The 27,929-nt window shown below is 41.0% G+C and overlaps 1 protein-coding gene across 7 annotated transcripts in view; it reads left to right on the plus strand.

The window, feature by feature from the left end:
* SLC38A4 (solute carrier family 38 member 4) overlaps nt 1-27,500 on the plus strand; it is a 40,918-nt gene extending 13,418 nt beyond the window's left edge. For 3 of the 7 annotated variants that reach the window (XM_084810634.1, XM_084810632.1, XM_084810633.1), the window contains exons 2-16: nt 5,752-6,001; nt 8,638-8,728; nt 8,820-8,935; nt 11,238-11,311; nt 11,904-11,996; nt 13,955-14,036; nt 14,141-14,223; nt 14,339-14,397; nt 16,310-16,591; nt 17,327-17,406; nt 18,230-18,330; nt 18,908-19,041; nt 23,715-23,859; nt 24,892-24,989; nt 25,094-27,429. In XM_084810634.1, coding sequence (XP_084666760.1) covers nt 5,883-6,001; nt 8,638-8,728; nt 8,820-8,935; nt 11,238-11,311; nt 11,904-11,996; nt 13,955-14,036; nt 14,141-14,223; nt 14,339-14,397; nt 16,310-16,591; nt 17,327-17,406; nt 18,230-18,330; nt 18,908-19,041; nt 23,715-23,859; nt 24,892-24,989; nt 25,094-25,195 — 1,659 coding nt within the window. In that variant the 5' untranslated portion in view covers nt 5,752-5,882 and the 3' untranslated portion in view covers nt 25,196-27,429. Of the gene's footprint in view, nt 1-2,954; nt 3,086-3,592; nt 6,002-8,637; nt 8,729-8,819; nt 8,936-11,237; nt 11,312-11,903; nt 11,997-13,954; nt 14,037-14,140; nt 14,224-14,338; nt 14,398-16,309; nt 16,592-17,326; nt 17,407-18,229; nt 18,331-18,907; nt 19,042-23,714; nt 23,860-24,891; nt 24,990-25,093 lie in introns of those variants that run through there. The other 4 variants (XM_084810631.1, XM_084810635.1, XM_084810636.1 and 1 more) reach the window with 4 other exon arrangements.
* Nucleotides 27,501-27,929: the final 429 nt, after the last annotated feature.

The raw sequence follows: 27,929 nt of genomic DNA on the forward strand, positions 1-27,929 counted from the left end.
TGGGCAAGACACCCTCAATGGCCCCCTCCCTCAGTGAGTCGACCTTCTTACCTCCATCCTCACCGACTGCTATTGCTCCTCATCCTCTTGTCATCACTTGCTTGTTTGAATGCACAGAGTGAGTTGGCAGTGGCATCTGCTGTTCTTCCTTCTCATGACCGCCGTTGTTTGGGCAGAACGAGAGGCAAGTTAATAAACAGGCTGCAATGGTGAAGAGGACGAACAATTTCACAGGGCTCCTGTCAGTGGGCTAACGGTGTGGACCCTTGGCAGGTGCCCAGCCATGCCTACCCTTGACAATGGGCCCAGCAAATGCAGATATTTGAGGGAATTGACTTAAAGACTAGTGTAAGATATGTGACCACCTAGAATGCAGAGCTGCCTAATCCACATCTTATTTGGATCAAATGTACATTCGGAAGCAACAGGGGGGAATCATCACAAGATACGCTCTCCCTGGAACTGTGATAATAGATTACAGATGAGGGATAGCAGATTTGAATGTGGACCCATATAAAAATAATCCCATTGCAAGTGGAACGCTAACGTATCAGGGTGAAGAGTTTTAGATTGAGCTTCTCCTAATGTTTTTCCCCCTATAATTAGTTTGAATGTGACAGTGTTCCCTTATGTGATTTTCCCGTGTGCAGTCTGAAATTAGACAGGCTCAGGGTGGCTGTATTACATGAATTTTCTGAATGTGCAGATTGGCCCCAAATCAGTTATGACTGACCTCCATGGAGTTAGGATGGCACTCACAGCACATTACGGACATTAGGTGTTATGCTTATGTCCCTGCCTCTGCTGGTTGATACTTGCCATATTTTTTAATATATCCTGGGGCTCTGGATATATCCAGAAGACACTGGGTTGGATCCAAAGGTATCTTGTGCAAGGACCCCCCTCACCACCAAATATGCAGATTCTTTCCTCCTCCTGCAACCCCCTGTGCCCATCCCATGCCATTCTGGAGGGTTCCCTGACTCTCAAAAGCAAACATTCAGGGGATACAGGGAGATGCACTAAAGAAGGGCACAAAAGCATGAACAGGACACTGCTCACATTTCTCTGGATCTGACCCAGTCTATTTCAGTGTCTTGGTTGTAGATAATATATTGCAGAGATCTTTCTTTTATGTTGGGAGAGAAAAATGATCAATCTAATTCAGCATTCTCTCTTCCAGGAGGGAGCAGCCAGTGCCACAGGTAGATTTACATTTAAGATATGAGAACAGTATCAGTATCACCCAGCATCTGGTAATCTGACGTAATATTATTATTACTATTATTGTTAATTTCACAATTATAAAGCACCTACAATTTTCTAAACACTGTACATATATTGAAAGATAAGACAGTTCCTGCCTGCAGGCTAATAGACATGATACAAAAGAAAAAAAGGGAATCGGGGTGGGGGGAGAGGAAAGGAAGCACTGGAGCAACAGCTTCTTCCTTGACAGATGGAAAGGTATACTGTCTTTGAACATGGAAGTTCACTTCTAATCTTTTATCACGAATGCCTTATCTTCCCCATATGAATCCTTTTTGGAGACGTTTTTATTAGTGGCTTCCTGTGGTCAGGTATTGTTTATTTATGTGTTTGTTTGTTTGTTTATTACTACAGTTATATCCCACCTTTTTTCCTCTTAGAAGGAACCCAAGGTGGCTTGTATGGTCCTCTCCTCTCCATTTTATCCTCACAACCACCCTGTGAGGTAGGGTAGGCTGAGAGTCAGTGACTGTCAGGATTCCCTTAGCCCCCACTTCACTTCAGTGCCCAAACATACAGAGACAAGAGGCTTCAGTCTACAGGTTTTAATACATTACTTCACAGGGTCATACAGATGCAAATTCTTAGAGAACTCTCAATCTACAAAGGAATGCCTTCAGGGGATCCAAATGGAATTTATGAGAGTTGCCCGCCATTTGAAGAGGGAGGCCATCTCGCTAGCCTAACTTAAGTGGGGAGGGCCCGCTCTTGTCGTGAGGCCTCTAAGCGCAGCTTTTCACGCAAGGCCAATTGGGTAAACCGTCTAAGTTCCACCCCTGCCTTCTCTCTCTTTGCTCTGTGCCTGCACCTGGCATCTATTAGGTCAGCCTCCTGTTTGCTGCCTCTCATGGGAGGGGGGGCATGAGGATGGACCCTCAAGCTCAGCCATCTGTACATTTGTAACCTGAGAAGCAGGCCTACTCATATCTGGACTAGCCTGGGAAAACACCTCCCCCATGTCTGATGGTTCTCTTTCAGAATCTGAACTGCTATCCCACTCCCTGCGCTCAGAAACACCCCTGACAGTGACTGGCCCAAAGTCACCCAGTAAGCTTCGTGGCCAAGTGGGGACTAGAACCTGCATCTCCCAAGTTCCAGTCCAACACTCTAATCACTACATCACACTGGCTGTCACACTGGTATTCCATAATTAAGTCTGTGTTGTGTGAAATTGCACCTCCTTTCATTTCACAATCTCTTTGAAAATGTAAATGCTTTGGAAAACTCAGTGGAGCATCAGGACCTACCTTTGTGGTTAGAAAAATCAAAGATAAAAGCAAAGTAGCTGCTGTTGGCTCTAAGCCCATCTAGTATTTGGTTTATACTGCAGAAAAAAATAATATTTAGGAAAAATGGCCATACATCTAGCTATTATCCCTCTTTTTTGAAAGTAATGTTTAGCAAAATAGACTATCAACAGTGTCTTGACAGCATGACAAAAGTATATGTCAGACCTTCTACAGATGTGCTTTTTGTACTAATGCCAAGTTCAAAAAGCAAATAGCTTCGGTAACAGTGATGTTTGCCCTGAAAGTGCACCAGAATGTTTTATCTTTTTCTTTTCCCTTTTTTTAAAAGAGCTGACGCAAGTCTGACAAAGGGAGGTGTTGAGTTATCTTCATTGTTGATTGGTTTGTCTGATCCACTCCCATTTGCCTTTAAATTATTCATTGTCTAGTTGTTGAAGGTCTTCTCTGAGGAAACTGTGAAAGACAGGTGCCATTTGAAAATTAATGTTATAGTTTAGTGTGGAGAAAGAGTGTGGGAGAGAGAGGAAGGAAGAAACATAGGAAGAAACGTAAGAATAAACATAGAGGTAATTTGTTTATTTTTTGCCACTTCCATCGTGCTTTTACATGAGGGGTCTAAAAATGAAGATGAACTTATAATTCATATTTAAATGTAAAAGGTGGGGGGCAATATTCAACAGCAGTTAAGGTTTTCTATGGTCACTGTCAAATTTCCTTCAGCAGTTGGATTTTTTGTGGGAATTCCATACTATCTTTGATTCTAAATTTGCAAAGATATTTTAGCTGATTTTGTCTAGACCAGATTTATATAGCCAATTATTACATTAGTAATTGATACCTGAAAGTTGTACATTTTCTTTAGTTCGTTTTTTTCATAGAAGTCTCAGAGATTTTCTTTTCTTTTTTTCCCAACCATGTTAATACATTAATTCCCCAAAATGGATTGTCTTTGTGGCTATTTTTGAAACCATGTCTGCAGTGTGATTGGCAAACTAATGCAATTAATATTAAGTTAATCTCCTATTAGTCTATAAATGATTTAATCCCAATTTCGTGACTTTTTATTTCATTAGTATCCTGCGTTTTCTTCGTGGAACTCAAGAAAACATACATGGGTTTCATCGGTGGTCTCCCATTCCACTGAGACTTGCTTAGTTTCAACAAAGTTGCGTATCATGTGCCTTCAGATTATATGCTGAACCAATGGTTTTTAGTCCAATGGAAGCCCAAGCTCATAAGAAAATGCAAGATTTGCAACTTGCAGACAAGGATCCTATCAAGTTTATGGTCTTGGAGATTGCATACATGCTTCGGTGCATAGAACCCAACTTTCTGGCTTTTTTGTAAAGAATGTGGATGTGGAACCCACTAAGAGCTTGCAGGGCAAATGGTTCCAGAGATACCCTAGATTATGTAGGCACAAGAACTGCCAGCACAAAAGTCTACCTCCATCGAAGCCAATTCATTGGAGATGCACATAGGAAGTTCTCTTCCCATAGGCAAAACTTTATTTCATTGTATCATTGCTTAGCGGTGATATCTGTATGCCATTGGCAGAAACAAGCTGTTAATACATATTTACAGCACTAAAATGTATTCCCTATGGTGATAATAGTACCAAGTGGCACTACATTGTGCAAGAAGCATATAGACATAGAAAATGTAATACCCCATTGGATAAGTTCAGAATTTTTATCCTCCATCAAGGACAGGAGAATTAGCTAAAGCTTGCCTTGGACCTATTTATACAGCCAGGGTATTCCAAGGCATGTTACAGCCCATCCTATTTGTGATATGTAAAAGGAAGTTCCAATTTATTTCAATAGGAATGACTTCTAAGACAATTTATTTCAATAGGACTGACTTCTAAGTATTTTTCTGATTGTATAGCACAATCCTATACATGTTTACTAAAAAGGAATATAGGTTTAATTTAATTAGCAACAATTGTCATTGTAAGTAATGGAATAGTTCTTGAGCCACTGAAAAAAATATGCCATTTAGCCATGCATATGTTATATTCTGTAGGAATTGAAATACTAGCTTAGCATGTATCTGTGCATTTGGATCAAACTGCTGTTAATGCTAATGACTGTGAAATAATCATGTATGTCGCCTTTCTTAGGCTTTGTATATTGCACTAGTTCCTTTTAACCTTGCACTTTATCCTCATCAGTTTCACTCCACGGCCAATGCACATACCTTAGCCATAGCACCTTAAGGTGTAGTTTTGCACGAGTCTTTGTCACTGTGTATTCCTCATCCTGGAAAGGATGCCAGAGCATCCAGCTGACCATATACTGGATGAGAGACATTGCCTAAAATACAGGTTTTTGTATACCAGTAACTGTAATGTGTGGATTAAATATACATCCCAATTGATGCATATCATACTAATAAATCATGTAATACAGAAGTGTTCAGTATAAAGCAGGCATTCCATCTTTTTTAGGACATGTTCACAAGTGACACTAAAAACACTTTTTCATCCAGGATGCATTACTTGTGAACAAGGTCAATCTGAGAGAGAAAGCAGGATCACCAAAACTTAAATCCAATATATATTCTATCAAGTGTACATTATGCTTCTAAATTACGACAGAGTTCAAGATAATAGGTTTTTCCTTCAGAAGAAGAATTTATTTAATATGTGGTCTCTCTCCCTCTCCCTCCCTCCCTCCCTCCCTCTCTCTGCCATTGAACTCTGACACTTTTTAATTTTATATTAAAGTCTCATGAATACAATATTCAAATCTGGCTTGCTAGGCTATCAGTTAAATGGCATACTTTTAGTACTGTAGCGTCGCATTTGAAATATTACAGTCTTACCTAGTTGATTGCACACTATAATATAATAGCCTATCTATAATACTGAAAGACTTTTTTTTCTTTTTAGGCAGGTGTTCAGGGATTTGTTTTGTTTTTAATAGTTTAAAGCATATTTAAATACATTTTAAGCTGCATTTTTAGATATGTACTTGTTCTGAACTGTATTGTTTATAATTATTATTTTTAATCTGCTTTTTCCTCTTGCATCCGTTTTTATTTCTTGTAAGTTAACCTGACTCAATTTTGGAAGACTCATTTTAATTATTCTGAATTTTCCTGAATGGAAACATAATTATTACCTCCCCCCACCCCAGCAAAAAAACCACACATAAATGGAGTGATGCTCATGAATGTATCTCATTTGAGATAATTTTTAATGAACTTCTTGGTGTCTTGTTTATAGAACAGAGTGTTCTGAGAGTCGACACATTGTGGAGGCCGCCCCTTTAAAGCAGAAGGTACAGCTCTGTTGACACTGAAGACGCCTCAGTGCATGTGTGTGCGTGTGTGTGCTGGAAATTGCTGACAGCTCAGATGGATCGCATGGAATTGCAAAAAGTCAACACAGAACTTGATGAGGAGAGCAACAGTGGCGAAAGCACTGAAGACAACTACACTGATATGGTAGATCCAGAGAAGGCTGCTATTAGCAGGTATGTTGCAGGAACAGCAAGACAAATCATGTTAGAAAAGCAGTAGAATGTCACTTGAGGAGCCCAGATGATTAAAGATGTGGTTAGGCTGAGAAAACATACCTTTGCATTTAAAGAGTTCGGCTCAGTGCCTGCGTTTCTCGCAGGAATTGGGCCTGGAATTTCCCCTCTCCCATCAAAATATTCTGAAGATTTGCCTGCACCCATCTATGCACAGTTTATGGTTTTTTCTTTATGTATTACGTTTTATGTTATTTCAATCTGCATTTTATTCATTTCTGTCCTGAGGATTCTCAGTACTGTTCATTTTAGAGGTGTTGGGGTATATATAGATACAGATATAGATTTAAGAATGGTGATTTTATATTTCTCGTAATATTGTTATGTACTGTTCATTGTTACTACACCACCTAGTGAGGACTTTCAGTCCTGGATGATGTCATAGAAATCCTCCCATAAATTAATACATCCATCTCCTGCCCATCCCCCAAGGAGCACAGGGCAGTCTACATAGTTCTGCTCCCAAATGTTATCCTCGCCGCAGTCCTGTGAGGTAGGTTCAGCTTGGTTGATTGGCCCAAGGTCACCCAGGGAGCTTCATGAGTGAGTGGGTTATTTGAACCTGGGTCTCTCCACTCCTAGTCCAATACTCCAACTAACTCCACCATACTGCCTCAAAATACATCATAGTCAATTTCATAACCACTCAGTCTGCATGGCATTTTAAGAATGTGCAGTTGCAGCAACCTTCAGCTGGAAAGAAAAGACACCAGCAGAAGAGATGAGAAGGAAGTTCAGGGTAGCCTGTGCTCTGGCATGCTGGTTGTCCAGGTTCAAAGAGTACTTAGGTGGAGTAGCATCCAAACATTTGATTCCCCCACCTGAAATGTTGTAGCCCAGCAAGAGATACATCACTTCTTGGGACTTCTGTTCATCTGTTTTTACTTGTCAGATTCTCACACCCAATTCACATGGTCTCTGGGTGGGATCCAGTGGTATAATTCCATTTGTGGAAGCATCTTTGATCTATGGAGACCTCAGCTAATTAGAGAGGGGGAGGTGATTTCTGCTGGTTCCCCTTTTATCCTGCAGCCCCCAAAATCTGCTCCAGAGGGTTGGAGCGACCCTCCAGAACAGTGTGGAAGGTAGCACAGGGAATTATGGGAGTTGCAGTCCAACAAATCTGGAGGGCACCAGTTGGGGGAGGCTAGGATAGAGTGCTGTACTCCTAACTGGGAGATACAACTTCAAATCCATGCCAACTGTGAAGCTCACTTGGAGGCTTTGAGCAAGTCATTGTCCCTCACCTACCATATCATACAGGGTTGCTGTGAGAATAAGATTAGATCACCCCATGTACTACTCTGCACTAAGTTCACAAAAGAAGAGTAGGATATACATGCAATCATAACTTTTTATTTACTCTTAGAAAGGTTAATGAACATAATATTTTTCTTGCTGATACGTAAAAAATGAATGCAATCTCTGACCTAAAATTACCAGGCTATCCTAAGAAGCTGGGGAGGGGCCATAGCTCAGTGGTAATGTTTTGCATGCAGAAGGTTCCAGGTTCAATTCTTGGTGTCTCCAAGGAGAGCTGGAAAACTTCCTGCTTGAAAACGTGGAGAGCCATTGCCAGTTAATTATGCCAATACTGGGCTAGATGGACCGATGGTCTTACTCCGTATAAGGCAGCCTCCTATGTTCCTGTGTAGTCTGTCAAAAATAGTGTTCTCACTTTCCAACCCGAGATAGGCCCTGTTTATTTAAGAGCCACTGCTGCAGAATGTCTTGCTGCACATTCCTCCCCATACCTGTGCCCCTGCACACACACCCAACACACACACACACACACACACACACTGTCAAGCAGCAATTGTGAGGGGAGGATGACCAAGAAAAGAAAGAAGCTGGTTCATTCTATGAAAGTACCAGCACAGTAACAGAAGAAACATGCATGCCTTGACCCAGGGCAAGGCATTTTTTCCCCCATGAATGGCCATTGGACCACAAGAAAATCAGAGAACTGCATGGTTGGTAGAGGTAGATCCAATGGTGGGTGGAACCACAGCCAAATGTGGATGGAGTGTGCTGCATTACAGTATTTCATAGTGCTCTCTCTCTCCCTCTCTCTCTCTCTCAATCTCTCTGCTAACCCACCTGAAATTACATTGAAGTTCACATGAAACTCTCTTGACAGCAGATGTTCCATCTGGAATGTTATCAAGAGGTTCTGCATTTGGAGCCTCCAACCTTCCATGTTGTCTTTGATGTCTACGCATGGTTTGGGGGAGCAGGCAGAATACAGTTCATCCTGCCCATCCAATCCATCGAATGGACCATAGACAATAAGCCAGTAGACAACAAAAAGGGATTTTCTGAAGTGCATTGTATGGGAGGCTGTTTGGAATCCTTCAGCTGTCTTATTATAATTGCAAAGCCCTTCACAAATTGAGTATGTGTAGACTAGGGAAATCTTACTCAAACTGAGGGGAACAATATTCATTTGATTTAGTATCCTCCCCCCACCTCCCCCCAAAAACTGATTTATTGATTTAACCTGGCCCAAATGTAATTTTAGAGTACAATGGCATTTATTTCTTCTTTTCTTGCTTCCCCCCACCCCCACCCTTCAGTCAGTTTGTTGGTGATGATACAGAAAGTCAGAAGTTCCTTACCAATGGATTTCTGGGTAAAAAGAAATTGGAAGATTATACGGATGAATATGTAAGTTTATTAGTCATGGTTAAGTTGTAGGACTATCATCAGAGACACACAGTGTAACTAACAATGCGCTTTTATTGTTGTTTTCCAACAGCATCCAGGAAATACTTCATTTGGGATGTCAGCATTTAACCTGAGCAACGCCATCATGGGCAGTGGCATCTTAGGGTTGTCCTATGCTATGGCCAACACTGGAATAGTACTTTTTGTGTAGGTATCCAGGATGTGGTTTAGAAAATGGCTTAGAAAAATCAGGAGAGTCTGATTTGAAGCTATAATGTCCTAAGCTAATAACTTCTCATTATATTTGATGTATCGATATCTGTGGTCCACTTCTTATACAATTTAATACCCAGATATTGTATGGAAAATGCATTGCACATGTGTGCATTATTCACTGCTTTTCCCTTTCAGGTAGATGAGGGCTGCAGTAGAGAAAGGGTTAGTATCCCACTTTATAGTATTGGGAAAGGAAAAGCAGAGAGAATACATGTGTGCATCATTTCTATTTTGTGTACCTGGAAATGTGTGCCCAAATACAAACAGTAGTATGAGAAGCAGCCCAATGAAATCCTAATGTAACCTTTGAAAATATGGCAAGGATTCTCAGACTACCATCATTAACATCTCCAGGCTCAGAAACAATGAGCTGATAACTAACTAGTGTAAACAAGTCTTTGTCTGTACAGATGGGCTTAGCAGAACTCATTCCATTGGCTCCCATTGACAAATCAATCCATACAAGTGTAATTCAGGCACACAGTCACCCATGTTATATTTTTTATAGTACAGGAAGAAGGCAAGTTGTGTTGTGCCATTTTCTCTAGCACAATCCAATCATGAGATTGTGTCTTCCCCAGTAATGCCCTAATCTAGTAAAAATCCAAATGCCCTAAGCAGCCTCTAGGTGCTTCCAGATGGACAGCTCCTACTGCTACCAATCAAAAGACAATGTGCACATATTCCAGCTTTTCCTCCTTAATGGATTTTTTGTGGAATAAAAAAAGATGGAAGAAGCAGTGGGAAAACATGGGACGGTTACAAGAAGAAGTTGATGTTGTCTAGACCTCCAGTAAAATTCCTTGCCTGAGGTTGGGCGACTGCACAATAAAAGCCTTGTCTGGAAGGACCCCCATGTCAGTCTTTGAGATTCCAGTGAATACAGGACAGACCTTAAATATTTAAACACAGGCTTGGCTAATATATTTTTTATTGATCAGCTACACCACCTATGTCTCGAATATTAATTTATAGTCTTCGTAGGCAAAAAATATAAATACAAATTGCAGATCTCTCTACTTTTCATTATATAGCACTAGTAACAGCACTGCAATTCCAACTGGGACAAATCTGCTAAAGGAATAAATAACTCACCTAATTATATATCTGTGTAATTAGAGTGATACCGCCCCTACAATGGAGGCTGCAGAAGAATGCTCTCCATCCATATGGCATTCAGGCTCAAACTCTGTGAACAGATCTGTGGCTGCGGACTTACTATCCCTCTAACATCTGACCATGCCAAATGTTCTAGCACTGCTGACAGTAATGGCATGTAGCTGGCTTACACTATGCATGCAGCATATGCCTTGATGGGCAACAGCAGATGCTTCTGAGCAACTTTTAAACTATAGCGAGATCCATCAGTCCTGGAGACAACTCTTTAAAAATTGTCCCACTTCGGCAAATGGCTTTAGTTCTTCAACCTGAGATACTGCTTTCTAATTTCAGAAAATGCTGAAAACCAGGTTTGAATTATTGTTTTGCGTTATTAAAAGAAAACAAATCAACTACACTCTATGGGCCAAGTTGCACAGTACACTAAGGGTGTGATCCTATGCACATTCAGACAGGAAAAAGTCCTACAGTCTGAGGGCTTCCTTACAGCCGAAAATAGCTGAATGATAAGATACATTTTTTTCCTTTTTAGTCTCCAAATATGTCCCTGTTGTTGTTGTTGTTGTTGTTGTTGTTTTTAAAAGTTTGACACCTAAACTTACAGCAAACTTGCAAATGCTGACAATATTCAAAGATACTGAGAATTTTGGAATTTATTGTGTCATGTTTTTCTTAAGTTTGGTCATGAAATTCCGTCGTTTCTTCCTTTTCTAAGGACATTTATGTGAACATAATTTCATATTCAGACATTAGCAAGAGGGTCGAGGCTTCCTAGGAGATGGGCCAAACTGAAGCAGTGGTACCATTTAAAGAGGGTGGTGGCCATTTTCTAGACTTCCCCCATTTCAGACCATGTCTAACTGTTTCATGGTACATTTTATCTCTCATTGGTTAAAAGTAACTATAACAAATATGTTTAAAATGCACTGCGTCCTGTTGTTTTGGCAGATCTTTGAACCTCATTGTGAATCTAGTCCTCCTCTCTGATGAAAGCTCATCCCCCCACTATGGAACCAAAATGGCATCCATTGAATATAGAACTGAAGTCTATGTATAGAAATATGTACATGTTTATTCTCTATTACATTTTTCTAACTTCTGTTATTTCTTACAGAATCTTACTGCTCAGTGTAGCCATAATGTCTCTCTATTCAGTTCACCTGTTACTGAAGACGGCCAAAGAAGGAGGTACGATATATTTATTTAGTAACTTAGGGAGGGTTCATTTTGGGTGGGCACATCCCAACCAGGCAGACAAAAATACAGGCCTAATGGGCACACCTTTCATCTGGCAGGTGGTAAGGACAGAAGATCTGAGAAATGAGATCTCTTCCAGAACAGTGGTAGTGTTGTCCTCAGCCCCATATCATGGGCACAATCATCCAGCCAAACCTAAAAAGGTTTGGCCAAAAAGGCCAAACCTAAAACCCCGTATCATGGGCACAATCATCCAGCCTTTCATCTGGCAGGTGGTAAGGATAGAAGATCTGAGAACTGAGATCTCTTCCAGAACAGTGGTAGTGTTGTCCTCAGCCCCATATCATGGGCACAATCATCCAGCCAAACCTAAAAAGTTTTGCTTCCTTCTGATTTCCGTGGGAAAGATTTAGGCACATGTTTCCTACTGAAATAATAGACTTTACAAATGCTTACATTTGGCAGGATCATAAGTCAGCTGTTGAGCAAGGAACTCTTTGAATATGCTGTTTTAAAGGGCCGTGCCAAATCTGATCAATCAAGAATTCTTGTAATAAAATGTTTTGTTCTCTGTTGCCCCTAGGGTCACTAATATATGAAAAATTGGGCGAAAAGGCATTTGGATGGCCTGGAAAAATTGGTGCTTTTATTTCACTGACAATGCAGAACATTGGAGGTAAGTGGGTTATGGCTTTTTAATAAGAGGGTTTAACCTGAGAATAATTTGTCTCACAATAGCATAAATTGCCTGCTGTTGATGCTACAGCAGTCCTGAACACCATATGATAGAAAGAAACTCTTAATTATATTGTCCAGTATAGTACATGACATGAGTAATAATTACAGTATGAAAGGTGTTTCTGCTACTGAAAGCTAATTTCAGAGTCATTTAGGGTGCAAACCTATGTATATTTAGACAGAAAAAATACTACAATTCCTTGCATGCCCCAGCCGGCATGACTAAAAGGGTCCTTTCCCATGTGAAATTTTGCAGCCATGGGTGGATCCTACCTGTTTTTGATACTTGTACTACTTTGTGTTTTGCATAGGGATGTCAGAGAAATTTGCAATAGAACAAAATGAGTTCAGATTTTCATGAATCTTACCTGGGGATTCCACAGCAGACTGGCTTTCCCCGTCAGGTGGATTCCATGGACTTCAGACTTTCCCGAATTTTGAATAAGTTTCAACATAGAGAAATACACATATTTTTTTTTTAAGTAAAAAATGTGCCATAGGCTAAAACATTACAATATGGATTTTGGGGAAATTTGCACATTTCTGCATGTGCAAATCTGCGCAAATCTGGATTTGTTCAAATTCGGAAACAAAAAACATCTGATTCCTGCAATGGGCCAACAATGGAATGAAAGGTGCCTGACAATCTGTGAAATACAGATGGAATGGATTTTACACAATCTGTACATCCCTACATGGAACACAGGAACATAGAATGCTGCCTTATACTGAGTCCGACCATTGGTCCATGTAGGCCAATATTGTCAATACTGACTGGCAGCAGCTTTCCAAGGTTTCAGGCAGGATCCTTTCCTAGCCCTACCTGGTGTTGCTGGGGATTTCACCTGGGACCATCTGCATGCAAAGCAGGGGCTCCACCACTGAGATATGGCCCTCCCAAGCCTGCTGCATGGTTTCGGCTCACCAAGTTGATTCTAGAGTTTCCGATGCATTAAATTGTTGGGAGGAGCCCTCTTCTAAAACAAGCCACATGGGAAACAGCTCTTAAGCTGCAGTCCTATACACACTGACCAAGGTGTATGCCCCATTGAATTCAGTGGAACTAATTTCTCAGTAGACATGTAAAGGATTCTGCGTTCAGATACCCAAGTGCTTTTAAAGCAGGTCAAAAGACACTCACAACTAATATAATCACTACCATTCCCACTTGTTTAATTTAATGGAGTAATATTATGCTCCCCCTTTCTCTGAGTTCCTTTTCAGAATAATCTATGAATGTAAGGGCCATGCAAATGGTCTGGCATCCCCAGTACCACTGTTACTCTGGAGCGTCAGGATTTCAGATGCATGAGGGAATGTTTATTCTCAGTATTCCACAGTTGGAGGGAGCAATCCTACGGCCACTAGACACTGTCTAGAGGGCCATAGGATATGCTCTTTTCCGGGAACCAACTTTCTCCCATGTCCGCGCTGCCTCAGAGGCAGTGCACAGAAGCCCCATCCTCTGCGCTTGGATGAGGAGCACAGAGCAACTGAAAGGGGGCAGGGCTGGGGGTGTTCCGGGACGAGAAGAGCAGGCCTGCGTGTACAACACATCCTATGTGTCATACATGCAGCCTCCTCTCCTGGTTGGCCCCCAAAAAATGGCTGTCTAGTGGAAAATAGCAGGGCAGGAGAGGCATAGAGGGAACAGTCTCCCCCGTGCCTCTCCTGCCTTGCATAGTATAGGTGGTCACCTCTGAGTTCAGAGGCAACAGCCTATCTTGATAGGATTGCGCCCTAAGACTCCTAATTTTCTGAAAGAACAATTTCGCTCTGTAAATTGATACGAATAGCATCTCCATTTAAGTGGAAATTAAATTATCTGAACGTTTTAGATGTCCCTTTTCAGGCAAGGTGGTCATACATCCTAAGTTAATATATTTGTCTTTTCAGCCATGTCAAGCTACCTCTTTATTATTAAGTATGAACTTCCAGAAGTAATCAGAGCATTTCTAGGGCTTGAAGAGAATTCTGGGTATGGTTCTGTTTACATTTTCTAAAATTCAATAAAAATCTTCTCTGTTCTTATAAACCACACAGAATGGATTAATACATGGTTATTTTATTTTCCTTTTCTAGGGAATGGTATCTAAATGGTAACTACCTCGTGATATTGGTGAGCATTGGAGTTATTCTTCCACTCTCACTTCTAAAGAATTTAGGTAAAGCAATTACCTCATTCAAACGCATATATAACTGCTTATCTCTAACAGACGTTTGAATTAATCAGCTGATTCACCTGTGATTTAACTGTGCATTCATTTGTTGTTTTTGAAGGTTATCTTGGTTATACAAGTGGATTTTCACTTACTTGCATGGTATTCTTTCTGAGCGTGGTAAGTAATTATATGAAGTTTAGTACTAACACATGCGGAACTTTTACATTATTAATGCATGTGTCAAAATGGCAGTGGAGTGACTGAGTGGATGTAGTCAGTGGCTCCAGCTTTTTGCGGTGGCCACCCACATTTGTTCACCTTATGACTGACATCTTCATATGTCTGCTCGATGTTTGTTAGCTCTACCCATGTTCCTGGGTCCTGTTAAGAAAAATATTTAAGAGTCCTGCATCAAAGGGTGACGTCTCCTTAGACAAGTTCTGTTGTGAATCACGCATCATGATGGAGACTAAAGGGGGGCAGGAATGCTACCAAGAGAAAAATAAAAATTATCTGTCAATAAATAACTGACCACTCCTATAGACAAGCTGAAACCCCAACAGAATAGGCAGTGATGTTTGCCGCTGCAGCAGAAGCATGTGCCTATGGTTAGGACGTGGGGCTGAGTTAGTACAAGGGATAGGAATAAGCCCTTTTCTCAGCACACCTTTAGCAGAACCGCATAGACTATTACCTGGCATAGATGGCTGTGCCATGAATGAGCTCAGGAAGAAGCCAAACATGATGGCTCCAACATGATCAAGTTGCAGAACAGAGCCATTAGATTCTAATGATTAGAACATCCCAGGCACATTTGTATCTTTAGGGTGCAGTCTGACTGGATTGATTCTGTTTAGAATTCGCCAATCCAAAGCCCTGCCAGCAAGAGCCAGGCAGGGTGGGTGGAATGACAGAGGCGTTTTTGCCTCCTGTTCCACTATAACCATCATTTTCAGCTAGGCAGGCTTCTCAGCCCATCTAGCTATTTACCTCGCTGTGGGAAGATGGGTGACGGAGAGGCTTCTGCTTCTAGCAGATGCAGTCTCTCCTTTCCCCTCCCCTCTCCTCCCCCCTACTGTTGTATCTCCTTTCCTCCTGGACCCTGCACTGAGGTTGCAAGAGCGACCTCGGAAGAGGAGCCACTGCAGAGCTTTCCACAGCTGCTGGGAGGTAGGCAGAACCCCCACTTGGATTTTTCCCACTCCAAGTCATTGCTGTGCTTACAGCCTTGTAAGGGCAGATCCTCCCCATCCTATGGTCCCTGGGAAGGATTGCTCTGTCAGAGGCACCAAACCAAATAAGCATAGAGACCATTTAAGTCCAAAGCATTTCCTACTCCAGTTTGCTGATACAGACAGAGATAGCTCTCCCCTAAAGCTGTGCACTTCATGAAACTCCCTTCTGGTAAATATGTGGTGACAGCATTTTTCAAAACAATTTTAGCTTAATTTCAGTGGAGCTACTGTGGAGTAAGCAGGATGAGAATGGTTACCACGTGTTAACCAGAATGACATTAGGACATTGTAATATATCCAAAATGCATATGGATGAGTGTAATAAATATTGCTAAAGGATTGATTTTTCTACACAAGCATTTATCATGCACTTGTCATTCCCTACCCACAGTTATTTATGGGTTTTTAGACAATGTCATGACCTTGTCTAAAGGAGTTAGACACAGAGTTTCACCTCTGTGTCTAACCAGCACTTTCAGCAAGTTTTTTTTTAGATGCGGGGAAATGCAGCATTTTATTGCGAAAGTGAAAGAACGTGATTTCCTCTTGTGTATTTGCACTAATCCACTATACTACAGTGCCATCTAGAAGTTATATAGCAGAAAAGCTGGAAGGGAAACACGCATCATGTAGTGCTCAGATCTCAGTTCTGTGACGAAAGTAAAAGTACATACAGGGGATTCACAGCAGCCTGACGTAGAAAAGCTCAATGTCACCGATAACAGGAAGAGAGAAATGTAACCTGATCAGATATAGCCTTTTGAGAGATAGCAGTGCCTTTTAAAGAGATTCAGATTATATCTGCTGACTTCATGCATTCAGTCTGGTGACATATATTTTTAATCTTACTCTAGGTAATCTACAAGAAATCCCAGATACCCTGTCCTCTCCCAGTCTTGGATAATGATGTTGGCAACTGGTCCCACAATGGCACCACAGTTCCATTACATATCATGATGTTACCAAATGATTCTGCTAATTCAGGACTAAATTTTATGATGGACAGTATCCACAAGCAGTATTCTTCAGGTTTTGAAGAAACCAAGGATAAGATACATCAAAGTGGAGTTGAATATGAAGCCCACGGAGAGGGCGACGACAAGTGCCAACCCAAGTATCTCGTGTTTAACTCACGGGTAAGGCGTTGTTATTATTCTCTTGATAGAAAATTGCCAGTCTGCGACCTGCCATTCTCCCTTGACTGAAATGAAGCTCAGAGTTTTATTGAGAGGAGCCATTCTGGGAGTTATACATGTGGCCAAGTAATCCCAGCAGTTACTCCAGTTGGAAGCATTTACTGGGGTCCCCTTAAGAACAAAGACCCATTGGATCTGTATCCTTATTGGGATGGCTTGCCTACTCTTTTTGGCTTCCTGCATAGTGGTTAGGAGTATACAGAAGTTGCAATATCCAGTAGCTATGCCAACATTTGCTGATGCTGGCTGGGGATGATGTGAGTTGTAGTCCACATCCGGAGGGCGCCAGACTGTGCTATGCAATCTCTTAGTTCCTTTTATGGTTCTTTAAATATCTATACAGGATACCCTTCCTACAAACCATTGGGCTGGATCATGAGTAATTTAAATTCCATTGATTTCAGTGGGTCTGCTCTAAGTATGACTAAGTAAGTCTGGATCCAACCCATTGTGTAGCATTCCTTCACTAGGTTCCCTGCTACCAAAAGAGGAGACAGCACGGGATAGCCACCCATTGTTTTCCCAACAGTTCTCATTCAGTGTGTCTATCTCGACCAGAGCTTCATCTAGAACAGTTGCAGCATAAAGCTCTTCACATTGATTAAAATGCCACATTCAGTCACGCAGTGAGAAACAGAAATACTGACCAGAGATGGAATCCTTGTTTTGTTTTAGACTGCCTATACAATACCGATCCTGGCATTTGCATTTGTGTGCCATCCTGAAGTGCTACCCATATACAGTGAACTTAAAAAGTAAGACCGCTTTTCATAAATTTATTCTTACAGACCTCTGTATTTAAGCTGGGATCATGATTGAGCCACTTTTTGCTGGTTTTCTGGCTTTAGTTCATAAAGCATGAATAAACTTCTTACTAGCAAATAATTATTTCTATTAAATTAATCTTATTAATTTCTTTTGCTCTTCTCTTTATATGATGATATCCTTTCAGTGCTTCTGCTTTATGTTCTGTATGTGTCTTTCCACAAGATCGAAGCAGGTACCCCCTGAATTTTATCCCTCGCTTAATACAGTCTTTCCAGTGACTACCTGTGTTTAGCAGATGCAAGGTGGAGGAGAGAACAGCCTTGCTGGGTGAAAAATAATTATACTGTTATTTTTCCCTGCCCCTTTTCAGGGTGTATGCTCCTGTATGGGAGAAGCATGATCTCCAAACATTTGCTTGTGAAATAAAGTGAATAAAATTAGATAGGCAGGCAAAGGCACTGTAGTGCAAGGAAATGTAGTTTTGTGAGGAATGAAGAATTCTCTCCCACTTCACAGAACTACAGTTCTCAGAATTCCTTGGAGAGGATATAATAGCTAAGCCAGTTGAAAACTGACTATAGGTTTGTAATGCAGATGTAGCGCTGTAGTGCTATTTACTTTTTACAGAATAATTGTGAAACCTGAAATAGACACACCACAAGGAAAGAGTCAGGAATAAAACCTCTAGCAGGTTATGCAACATATGAGCCCACTTGATTAGTCTTTCTGAAAATATACTTGCTTCTTCATTCATGACATAAATATATGTAATAATTAGCTGTACAAATCTTTTTGCATTTTCTTTCTCAGCCGATCTCGCAAAAGGATGCAAAACGTTGCCAATGTCTCCATCACTGGGATGCTTGGCATGTATCTCCTCGCTGCCCTGTTTGGCTATCTTACTTTCTATGGTGAGTCTAAGCTGATCTACATCATTCTCTCAGAGTCTGAAATGGTGTCCAACTCTTCTGGCATTTAATTTCATTCTTATGTTATCCCTCACTGTCCCGAGACATATTTTCACACATTTCCCATTCAAATGCACTGTCTCCTCAGAATTTCAGGACTTGAGTTTTTAATTTTCCCCCCTTAAGTAAGGCATTCAGTATAGCAACCCAACATGTCGATACTTGCTTGCATATTATGGCAAAACCAGTTTCCTTGTACTAATTCTTTCTTTTCACCTCCTTCACTTTTCTCTTCTGCTTAACTAAAGGGTTTGCTGGCTTTGTGGAGTGTTTTGTGGTACAGGAAGGAATATTACGTTACATATTCATGATATTGTACCATATGAAGAAAATGCCCTCCCTAAAAAAAGCTATAATGTCTTTATTCAATTACTTTGCGATTGTCTCTGTCACACTGAATTGAATAAAGCTGATATAGTGTAACAGGGTGGGCTTAACTCTGTATGTACTGTGTGACTGTGAGAGTGAGGGAGTGTGGGATTGCCTGACAAAGCTTACTTTGGCCATTTCTTTTTTGCAGGAGAAGTTGAAGACGAGCTGCTTCATACATACACTAAAGCATACAGTTTTGACACTTTTGACACCCTGCTTTTGATGGTTCGCCTTGCAGTACTCGTGGCTGTGACTCTGACTGTGCCAATAGTCCTATTCCCAGTAAGTCAAAGACAATTCATTAAATAATCTTGAGCAGCGCATACATGAGAACTCTGATTACTCTCTCTTTTTTTCTTGGTCCTTTTTTGCATTCCTGGTAATTCCTTTGTAGCAATGCACTCATTCTGCTATTAGTTTAGCACTAAAGTAAACCAAACCCTCTATATATTTTTAATTCTAAATTTAGCTTCAGCGGGTGAAGTGTTGTTGATAATTCAGAATGCCAAATATCCAGAGCTAGAAAACTTTCTACAGTTTTCTCAGGCTGCTCAGGCTGTATTTGAAATAAACAAAATGGAGCTCAGGAAATTCTTCTGATGGACTTGAGTTGTCAAAGAAACTTAGATCAACTAATTTCCAACCAGTTCTCATATATTTGTGCCAATGTACTTACCTGCAACCCTGATGTAATGAATTTGGATGCTGTGATAATGTTACAGTTTGTGACATTGCCTTGGTTTTCCTCCCAAAGGCTCCATCTTACACAAAGGGTTACTTAACTTATATAGAGTACAATCCAGCCAAGTTAAGGACTTTTAAATCCCATTGACTTCAATTAAAAACTTAAGCACATACCTAAAATGTGTCGAACTGAAATATAATGGAATTAAAAACATTTAATTTGGACTGGATTTCTCACATTTTATTCTGGGTGCAGAATTTGGATTTCCTCCAGATTTCAAATTTGGTGGATGAAAAGCAGTCGTGCTTATATCTGGACTTTTGTTTTCAGCAATGGACAGAGAAATAGCTGGCCCTTTATCAAAGCAAGATCTAGGCTGTCTTTACATGAGGCATTTTTCATGCACTCATGATCGGTCACTCATGGAAATTTGCTGGTCACTTACATGATGCCATCAACCTCCAGGGCACATCCAGCTGTATTTGATCTTTCTCCCACTAAAAAAAACAAACCATGAGATAATCCACTATTTAAATGTAAATCCACTTTAATGGCTATGTGTAAATGTGCCGTTCCACTATAACCACAGCCTGGGAAGAAGAAGCTATTGAGAAGAGCAGAAAAGTCATGATTGCTCTCCCCCACACCCTGCCCTCCTCCAACATGTGTGCCTGCTGACCTGGGCTAGGAGGAGAGTTTTCTTGGCTCAAAGTGAGGGTGGAGCTGGCCAGGGAAGGAGGAGGAAGAAGAAGACCCCATGTAAATGGCTGACAGCAATGAATTCACACACACAGCCTGCACTGCTTTGGAGAGAGAGAGAGAGAGAGAGAGAGACTTGAATCCTTCGAGAGACCCACTGATTCACTGCTTGCTCTCTGCCCCAAGGCTGCAGAGAACTTGCCTGTGTAAAGAGCTGATCTGTATCTCACTTAGAATGCAGAAACAGAAGCCCCAGTAAATTGTGAAATAAACAGCCTTGTGTGATGAACCCCCTACACTAGCCAGATTTAGGGGCTTGGTTTATACCAGCTCAATTTTTTTTCTAAGATCCACACCACCTTTTAAGCAGCCTATATGCTGGTATGTGTGTATGGTCATATGTGCTGGCATGTGCTGGTATGTGCTCCTATGTACGGGTATGTATGTATGCTCCTATCTGCCTCAGCACCACCACCAAGAAGGTCCTGTCTCATGTACATACTTGCGTGACCATTCATGACGATGGCAGGACCTCCAAAACAGATCTTAAAAGCCAGGCTGGTTGATATGTAAGCAGATGGTCCTTGAAATAACTGGGCCCAAGACCATTTAAGGCTTTATGAGTTAAGACCCAGTGCTTTAAACTGAGCCTACAAATAAACAGGTAACTAATAGTGCAGGAACAAAACCAGAATAATAAGGACTGGAGTCAGGCACCAGATAAATTTATGTCTGCCACATTTTGGAACAATTCAAGTTCCTGTGCTACTTTAAAAAGCAGCCCTATATGGGAATTATTATGATAGTCTAGCCTGGAAGTAAGGAAAGCATGGAGAACTGATGCCAATTATCCCATTTCCATGGACTTTTTCCAAGCCCTCCTTTGTGCAGCCTGGCCACCCGGTATTGCAGGGTGCAGGGCTCCTGCTCAGTGCACCCATTCAACGTGCCCATTAGCAATATCCTCCTCCAGAATACTCCATTCCAACCCACAATAGATACTCAGCATTCTGTGGCCACTAAGCATGCTCAGTCCTCAGTGGGCTGTGTTGGCGTGGGGGAGGGGGGTGTTGGCTTTTTCCTAAAGATTTTTTTCTACTCCTGCAAACCTTGGAGCTCCCCCAAGCAGGCTGATGCCTTCCTGTTGTGCATTGGTGGTTCCCTTTTGGATACATTCAGATTAGCACTTGCCCCAAACTTTGCTAAGAGAGGGAATGATTATGGGTAAGATCTGGAACCCAAAGGAGCAGTCTGCATGCCACTGAAATAGAGAACAAAACTCCCATGATTCTTAATGTCTCTGACTTAACAACGCAAGCTAGCTAAAGTGCCATTTTTGCTGTTCAGCTTCTGCACTTAAGACTTTTTTTTATCTAGTCAGAAGACTTCAGTGTAACACTATCCATTCACAGTTTCCAACTGGAGCTGCTGTTCACCTTTTGCCTACTTACTATCTCTGCAGTACAAAGCTTGAGAAATGCTGTTCAGGTTTGAGATGTTTGCATGAGCAGAAAAGACAGACAAATCCATCTCTACATTTCTTTCTTGATGTCATTTGTAGATGAAATGACTAAGTGAGCGAAATTTACACGAGACCGGGGATGTGTTTTTACACTGAAATAAAATGTAGCCGCTTTTCAATAACATATAAGAGTTTCCAGAGGATGTATTGATTGATTGATTGATTGATTGCTGTATCATATTTGCACTGTTGCACTGGTTACCAGTTGTTTTCCGGGCCAAATTCAAGGTGTCGGTTTTGACCTTTAAACCCTATATGGTTCCCGCCCAGCCTATCTTAAGGAGCGCCTCCAGCAGCACCAGACAGGCCGCTTAACAAGATCAGCCTCGGATGGCCTTCTCTCTGTCCCATCAGCCAGGACAGCTAGACTGGTGGGGACGAGGGAGAGGGCCTTTTCTGTGGTGGCCCCCACTCTGTGGAACTCCCTCCCTAGGGAACTCTGTCATGCCCCCTCTTTAATGAGCTTCCGTTGTGCATTAAAAACGTGGTTGTTCAGGCAGGCATTTGGGGTGGGTTAGGGTATTTTAGGAAATGTTTTTATTGTAGAATTTTATTGTTTTAAACTGTTTTATTGTATGTTGTACATCGCCCAGAGTGGCTGGGTGACCAGCCAGATGGGCAATTAATAAATTTAATAATAAATAAATAAATAAATTATATCTTAGGGCGCAACCCTATCCAAAGCAGGGCAGGGGAGGGGTTCGTTCTGTGCCGATTGACAGCCGATTGCAGCTATCTAGCCGCAGGAGCACAGAACAGGGAAGGAGGCTGCTGTACAACACATAGGATGTGTCGTACATGCAGTTACGCTCTCCCCACCCCGGAACGTCCCCAGCCATGCCACTTTTCAGCCGCTCCGCGCTCCTTTTGCAAGCACAGAGTATGGGGATGTTCCACGCTGCCTCCAAGGCAGCACAGAAGTGGGGGGAGGTCGGTTCTGGTTGGTTCCCGGAAAACAACATATCCCATGGCCGTCTAGCTGCTGTCTAGCAGCCATAGGATTGCTCCCTCATGTTTTATGATATTGCTGTTTTTATTGTTTTCAGCATTTTGTATGCCATGTTGGTGGGGGTTTTTTAAAAAGGCAGTATAAAAGTTGTATAAATAATAAAATAATTAATTAATTAATTAATTAATTAGTAGATAACTAAGGGAGCAATCCCATGGCTGCTAGTCAGTGGCTAGACAGCCATAGGATGGTTTTCAGATGGTTTTCCGGGAACTGACCTTGGAGCCCGCGCTCTGAGGTCGGTTCCCAAAGAACCGACCTTCCTCCACTTCTGCGCTGCCTTGCAGGCAGCACAGAAAAGCCCTGTGCTCCGCACTCGCAAGAGGAGTGCAGAGCAGCCAAAATGGGGCATTCCCGGGGGGCATTCCAGGGTGGTGATGGTAGAAATGCCTGTATGACCATCCAGTGTGTCGTATGGCAGCCTCCTCCCCCAGTCAGTCCTCCCGTGGCTAGACAGCTGCAATCGGCTGTCTAGCTGAAAATGCAGGGCAGGAGAAGCGTGGAGGGAATGATCCCCTCCATGCTTCTCCTGCCCTGCACTGGATAGGCGGTCACCTCTGAGTTCGGAGGCAGCTGCCTATCTGCATAGGATTGCGCCCCAAAGCTGCCCTATAGCAGACATTTTCTGGGTGGTTCACAAACAAAAACATATGGAATAAGGAATATTCCCCATGTATTTCTTTTTCTCTCTCTCTGTTGTGTAAGTTACTTCTAACGGCAGAAATATTTTTCTGAAAAAAAATATAAAAAAAAATTATAAAAAAAATTATAAAAAATTTATAAAAAAAATATTTTTCTGAAAATATTTCTCTCTCATATACTTACTTATTCTTCTACACTGTTATTAATATTTTACATTCTGCCTCAAAGTGCACATATTATTCATAAAACCATGATCATCAAGCAGAAATCTTTATAAAAATAAAAAGCAATTATATATAACATTTCTTGATGCAAAATTACTAGAGTATATCCTAAATTTAAAAGTTGTAACAAAATAAAACTGAACTATGCTGATATATCCCCCTTCTGTTTTACAGATCCGTACATCAGTTACTACGCTTTTGTTCCCCAGGAGGCCTTTCAGTTGGATAAGACACTTCCTCATTGCTGCAGTGATCCTTGCATTTAATAACCTCTTAGTCATATTTGTACCTAGTATTAGAGACATCTTTGGATTCATAGGTATGCTTTGAAAAAAGATATATATCCATCTTACTGTTTCTGCTGGAAACAAAAATGTTTATCAGAAACACCAGTACAGTAGAACTCAATATAGCAGGAACAAAATCTCTCTCAGAGAGATACTTAGAGTCAGACTAAAAGTATATTATAGATAGCATGTAGCTCCATATGTGTGGTTTTTTAAACATTTAAAAGTAAGTGTATGGGGGTCCAATCTGGATCGGGACTGCCGTGCTCAGGGAGAGAAGATTTAATCCTTCCATCCCCACCACCACCACGTGTCAGTTAGGATTAAGAAAAAAAGCTCCAGTGGGCACCAATGGGATCCTCCCCCCCCTTCTTTTTATTTTTAAAAAACACGCACCCAGAGTTACATACTGTGCATTTAATGTAACGTGTACTTTGATCTTTAGCCAGTTTCACATATGATCAACCCAAGGTATTAAACCTGTTTCTCAGCAGTTCCACTTGTGCTCTCATTACTGAATACACAAAAACATACCCTATGCATAGAAAATGAGATGTCAGGAAGAAGGGTTCCAGATTAGCCATGGCCCTGACATCCAGTCTTGTATGTGTAGGACTGTGTTCTTTTCCCCATGGGGGACAATTCCATCATGTGAGCCCTCACCTACAGTTTGAAGTGGTACAGTCCAGACATAGGCTCATCACCTGTGTGGGGTAAGGCTGAAGTAGTGAATGATTCTGGAATTATTTCTAATCGGAGAATGTGGCCCTGCTTTCCCAGAGAGACTTACAGATGTCTGGAACATTATTACAGAAGCTTCCCATCTTCTTTGTAATGCTCCTGCTTTGTGATGATATAATTCAGCCTTCCCCAACCCTGTGCCCTCCAGACTACAACTTCCAACATCCCCAGCCAGTATGGCCAATAGCTGATATAATTTACTAGAAATCTACATCTACATTGCACAATAGAAGGGGAAAAAATTACAAAACTATAATCAGTCCCATTCTCCCAGGGCTGCCCTTTCTTACCCAAACAGTAACAATTCGCGTTTCCTGTTTCAGGTGCCTCTGCCGCCACAATGCTGATATTTATTCTTCCTGCTGCCTTTTATCTCCGGATTGTCAAGAAAGAGCCTTTCAGGTCACCTCAGAAGATTGGAGTAAGTGGACCAGAAATAACCAGTATTGTGTCTCAGTATTGTAGAATCTTAAGCTCTCTTCACTACTAATTTGGGATTTTTGTTTTGTCCCTTCTCAATTACAGGCCCTGGTTTTCCTCATTGTCGGCATAATCTTTATGATGGGGAGCATGACTTTAATTGTCATGGACTGGATTTACAGTTCTCCCGGTTCCAATCAGCATTAATCTGGAAGAAAATAAAACATGTTTGGATTTTCTTTCCTACTGGAATGGTTGATTGCCATCATCCAAGGGAGGAAATAAAAAGACTTTTGACACAAAGAAGGGGACATTACTTCTAGTCAATAGCTCCAAAGACGTTGGTAGTAATGCCACTAGGAGGAACCTATGGAATATTAAAGCACCCTTTAATAAAGGATCGTTATTTATGCACCAAAGCGAATGCCAAACTTGTCTGGGCCAGGTTAGGATAAAAATGTGTGCTGGGGGATGCACAGAACGAATTGTGTATATAGTCTTCAAAACAGACTGTTACTGTTATTGTTGTTTTGATAACCACCTTTTCTAGGATACTGAAAGACAATGTAGCTGTTTGAAAGTTACCCTAGTGCCTTTTAAACTTGTCTGTGGGTATGGTTTATTATAATATATGTTATACCCTATTTTGAAAAAGAGGCTGGGATATTTATAAGTTGCTGAAGAACTGAGATCTTCAAATTCTCAACAGTTGCAAAACTAGGCGTGTATATATGTATGTATAGTGTATATACATAGAAAGGAGAAGAGAAAATAAGTGAAACAATTGTTGTTTTAAATGGTTGTCCATAAGGTTAAGCAGTACAATCAAATCAGGATTTATAAACTAGGTGTAAGCACCAACCTTCTAAAGTATTTTTACTTGTTAAGCTATAAATTATATTAAAGGGTGATTATTACAGGAATGCCCTCTATTGAAGGTGCGCCAGCATGTTAAATCCTTTGTCATACTAACTTTCAACAGCCTTTCAAATATAAACATGGTCTCTTACAAGAATTGGCTGCTGTCGGTTTCTGTGGGATTTCACAGCCCATCACTCTCAACAGGCTGCAGCTGTTAGTAAAAGGTAGCCATGCCAATAAAATCACGTGTTGTCATAGGTGACTTTCAAATTGACAGTGCTGCGCTCGGAAGAGAAAATGAATCTTGGCCAGCCACTTGGTAAAGCTGGGCCTACTGTTTAATGCTAGAAAAATACAGCTTTGAACCTACCTGTTGCGTTCATAACTGTAAAACTAGCATTTGGGATCACTCTGTGGGCCAATGCATGTGCTATACTGTTGAAAATAGTCTCTTCATAAGTAATCTCCATCCCAGCTGTAAAATTTAGAAGTACTTATATGGGTGAGAGTCATGTTGAGAGCCTCCTCATACTGAGAGCCTCTACGCTCCTGTCAGTTGGACCTGATGGCCACTGGAAGAGGAGTGGAATCCTCAACATCGCGACTGCAATCTAAGATAAGCACATCGAATCATTGCAACTAGAATGGGCTTGCTTGTCAGAGGGAGACTGGTTTGGGCAGGCCTCCCATGGTGAGCATATTATATACACAGCCTGAAGCCTTATCTTACAAATGTAGTTCTATTTTGATCTAAGGTACTGAACAAGCCAGATTTCTGTTGGTAATTTGTCTTCCACTAATAACTCAGATGGATGTAAGGAGATCACAAGGAATGTGAAAGCACCCAAACCAGTATTGTTTAATGCATTTTTATTTGATAAAATGGTCAGTGCAGGAAACTGTGGTCCTTGCTATGTATGTACTATATAAATATTTATGTATATAATCTTTTTCTCTGTCAAATGTTCCTGTATGATACAATGTTTTGATTTTTATATATCTATTTGTGTAGTTGTTGAATTCATAGTCACCGGCTTTAATACCTTCTTGAAGGGGTGGGGGGAGTTGTTTGGGTGGACTTGAAGAAGTTCACTTTACATATCAGTGCTTGAAATTTATCTGTGAACGTCCAAGAGGTTTTCCAAGGAGAACGAGACAGTCAAATGTTACTAAAGTCAGTTACAATAAACTTCAAGAATTCAGGGTTGTTACCTGCTTTTGTCAATCTGTTGTTCAAAATGTCATGTTTAGATTAGATAGACCACATCTTCAGCCCGATACTTCATACTTCTTGTTGAGGACTGGATTTTTTTCCAAGAGGTACGATCTTGGTAATTGTGCATTTCACTAAAGTAGAACATAAATGCTTGGCAAAAGGACAATGATATAGAAGATAACAGTTTTTACTGTTCTCTGTATCTTGCAATATCATGTTGGATATAGAATAGGTCTATTGATGGAACTTGCCGTATCTCAAATCACATGATCCCACAAAAATTAAGCATGTTTAAGTGCCTTTCATGGGAAAGATTTAAGAACATACTTGCGTCCTCCATTTAAAGTAATGGTGTTTAAAATTGCTTAAGTGTGGATTGATTGTGTCCCATCGGTTTTACTTGGAGAACTATTTTAAAATAAACCAAAGGAATATATAACCTTGTATCTTCAATGATACGAATGTCAGTACTAGAAACTTGATATCCTTGGGCACAATCCAATACGCTGAAACCAAATACATTTAAACGTGACTGTTAGATCATGGTCTTTTAATAAAAGTTGCAATGCTGGGAAATTTGCCATGAAATGGCACTAATCCCTGCCACTACTAGAACTATTTTGTGCAATGGGGGGGGGGGTATTTCTTTAAGGATAGAGCATCCAACACAGCCAAAGTGACCTGTCATCCTTCTTTAGCATTACTGCAGTGAAGTTGTACTACTACTGATATGTGAGCCCTATAATCCCCCTGAAGGAGAGGGAGTCAGTCCCAGCCTATACTGGGCTGTAGTACAATGGGAATTGGCTGAAAAGACTAGGCTTCTGTTTTCTGTTAGCATAATCTCCCAGCTGTCACTATACT

The sequence above is a fragment of the Heloderma suspectum genome, chromosome 7 (genome assembly GCF_057233095.1).
Source record: "Heloderma suspectum isolate Gila_16-S chromosome 7, 16-S_ref, whole genome shotgun sequence".
In the NCBI taxonomy this organism is placed as follows: domain Eukaryota; kingdom Metazoa; phylum Chordata; class Lepidosauria; order Squamata; family Helodermatidae; genus Heloderma; species Heloderma suspectum.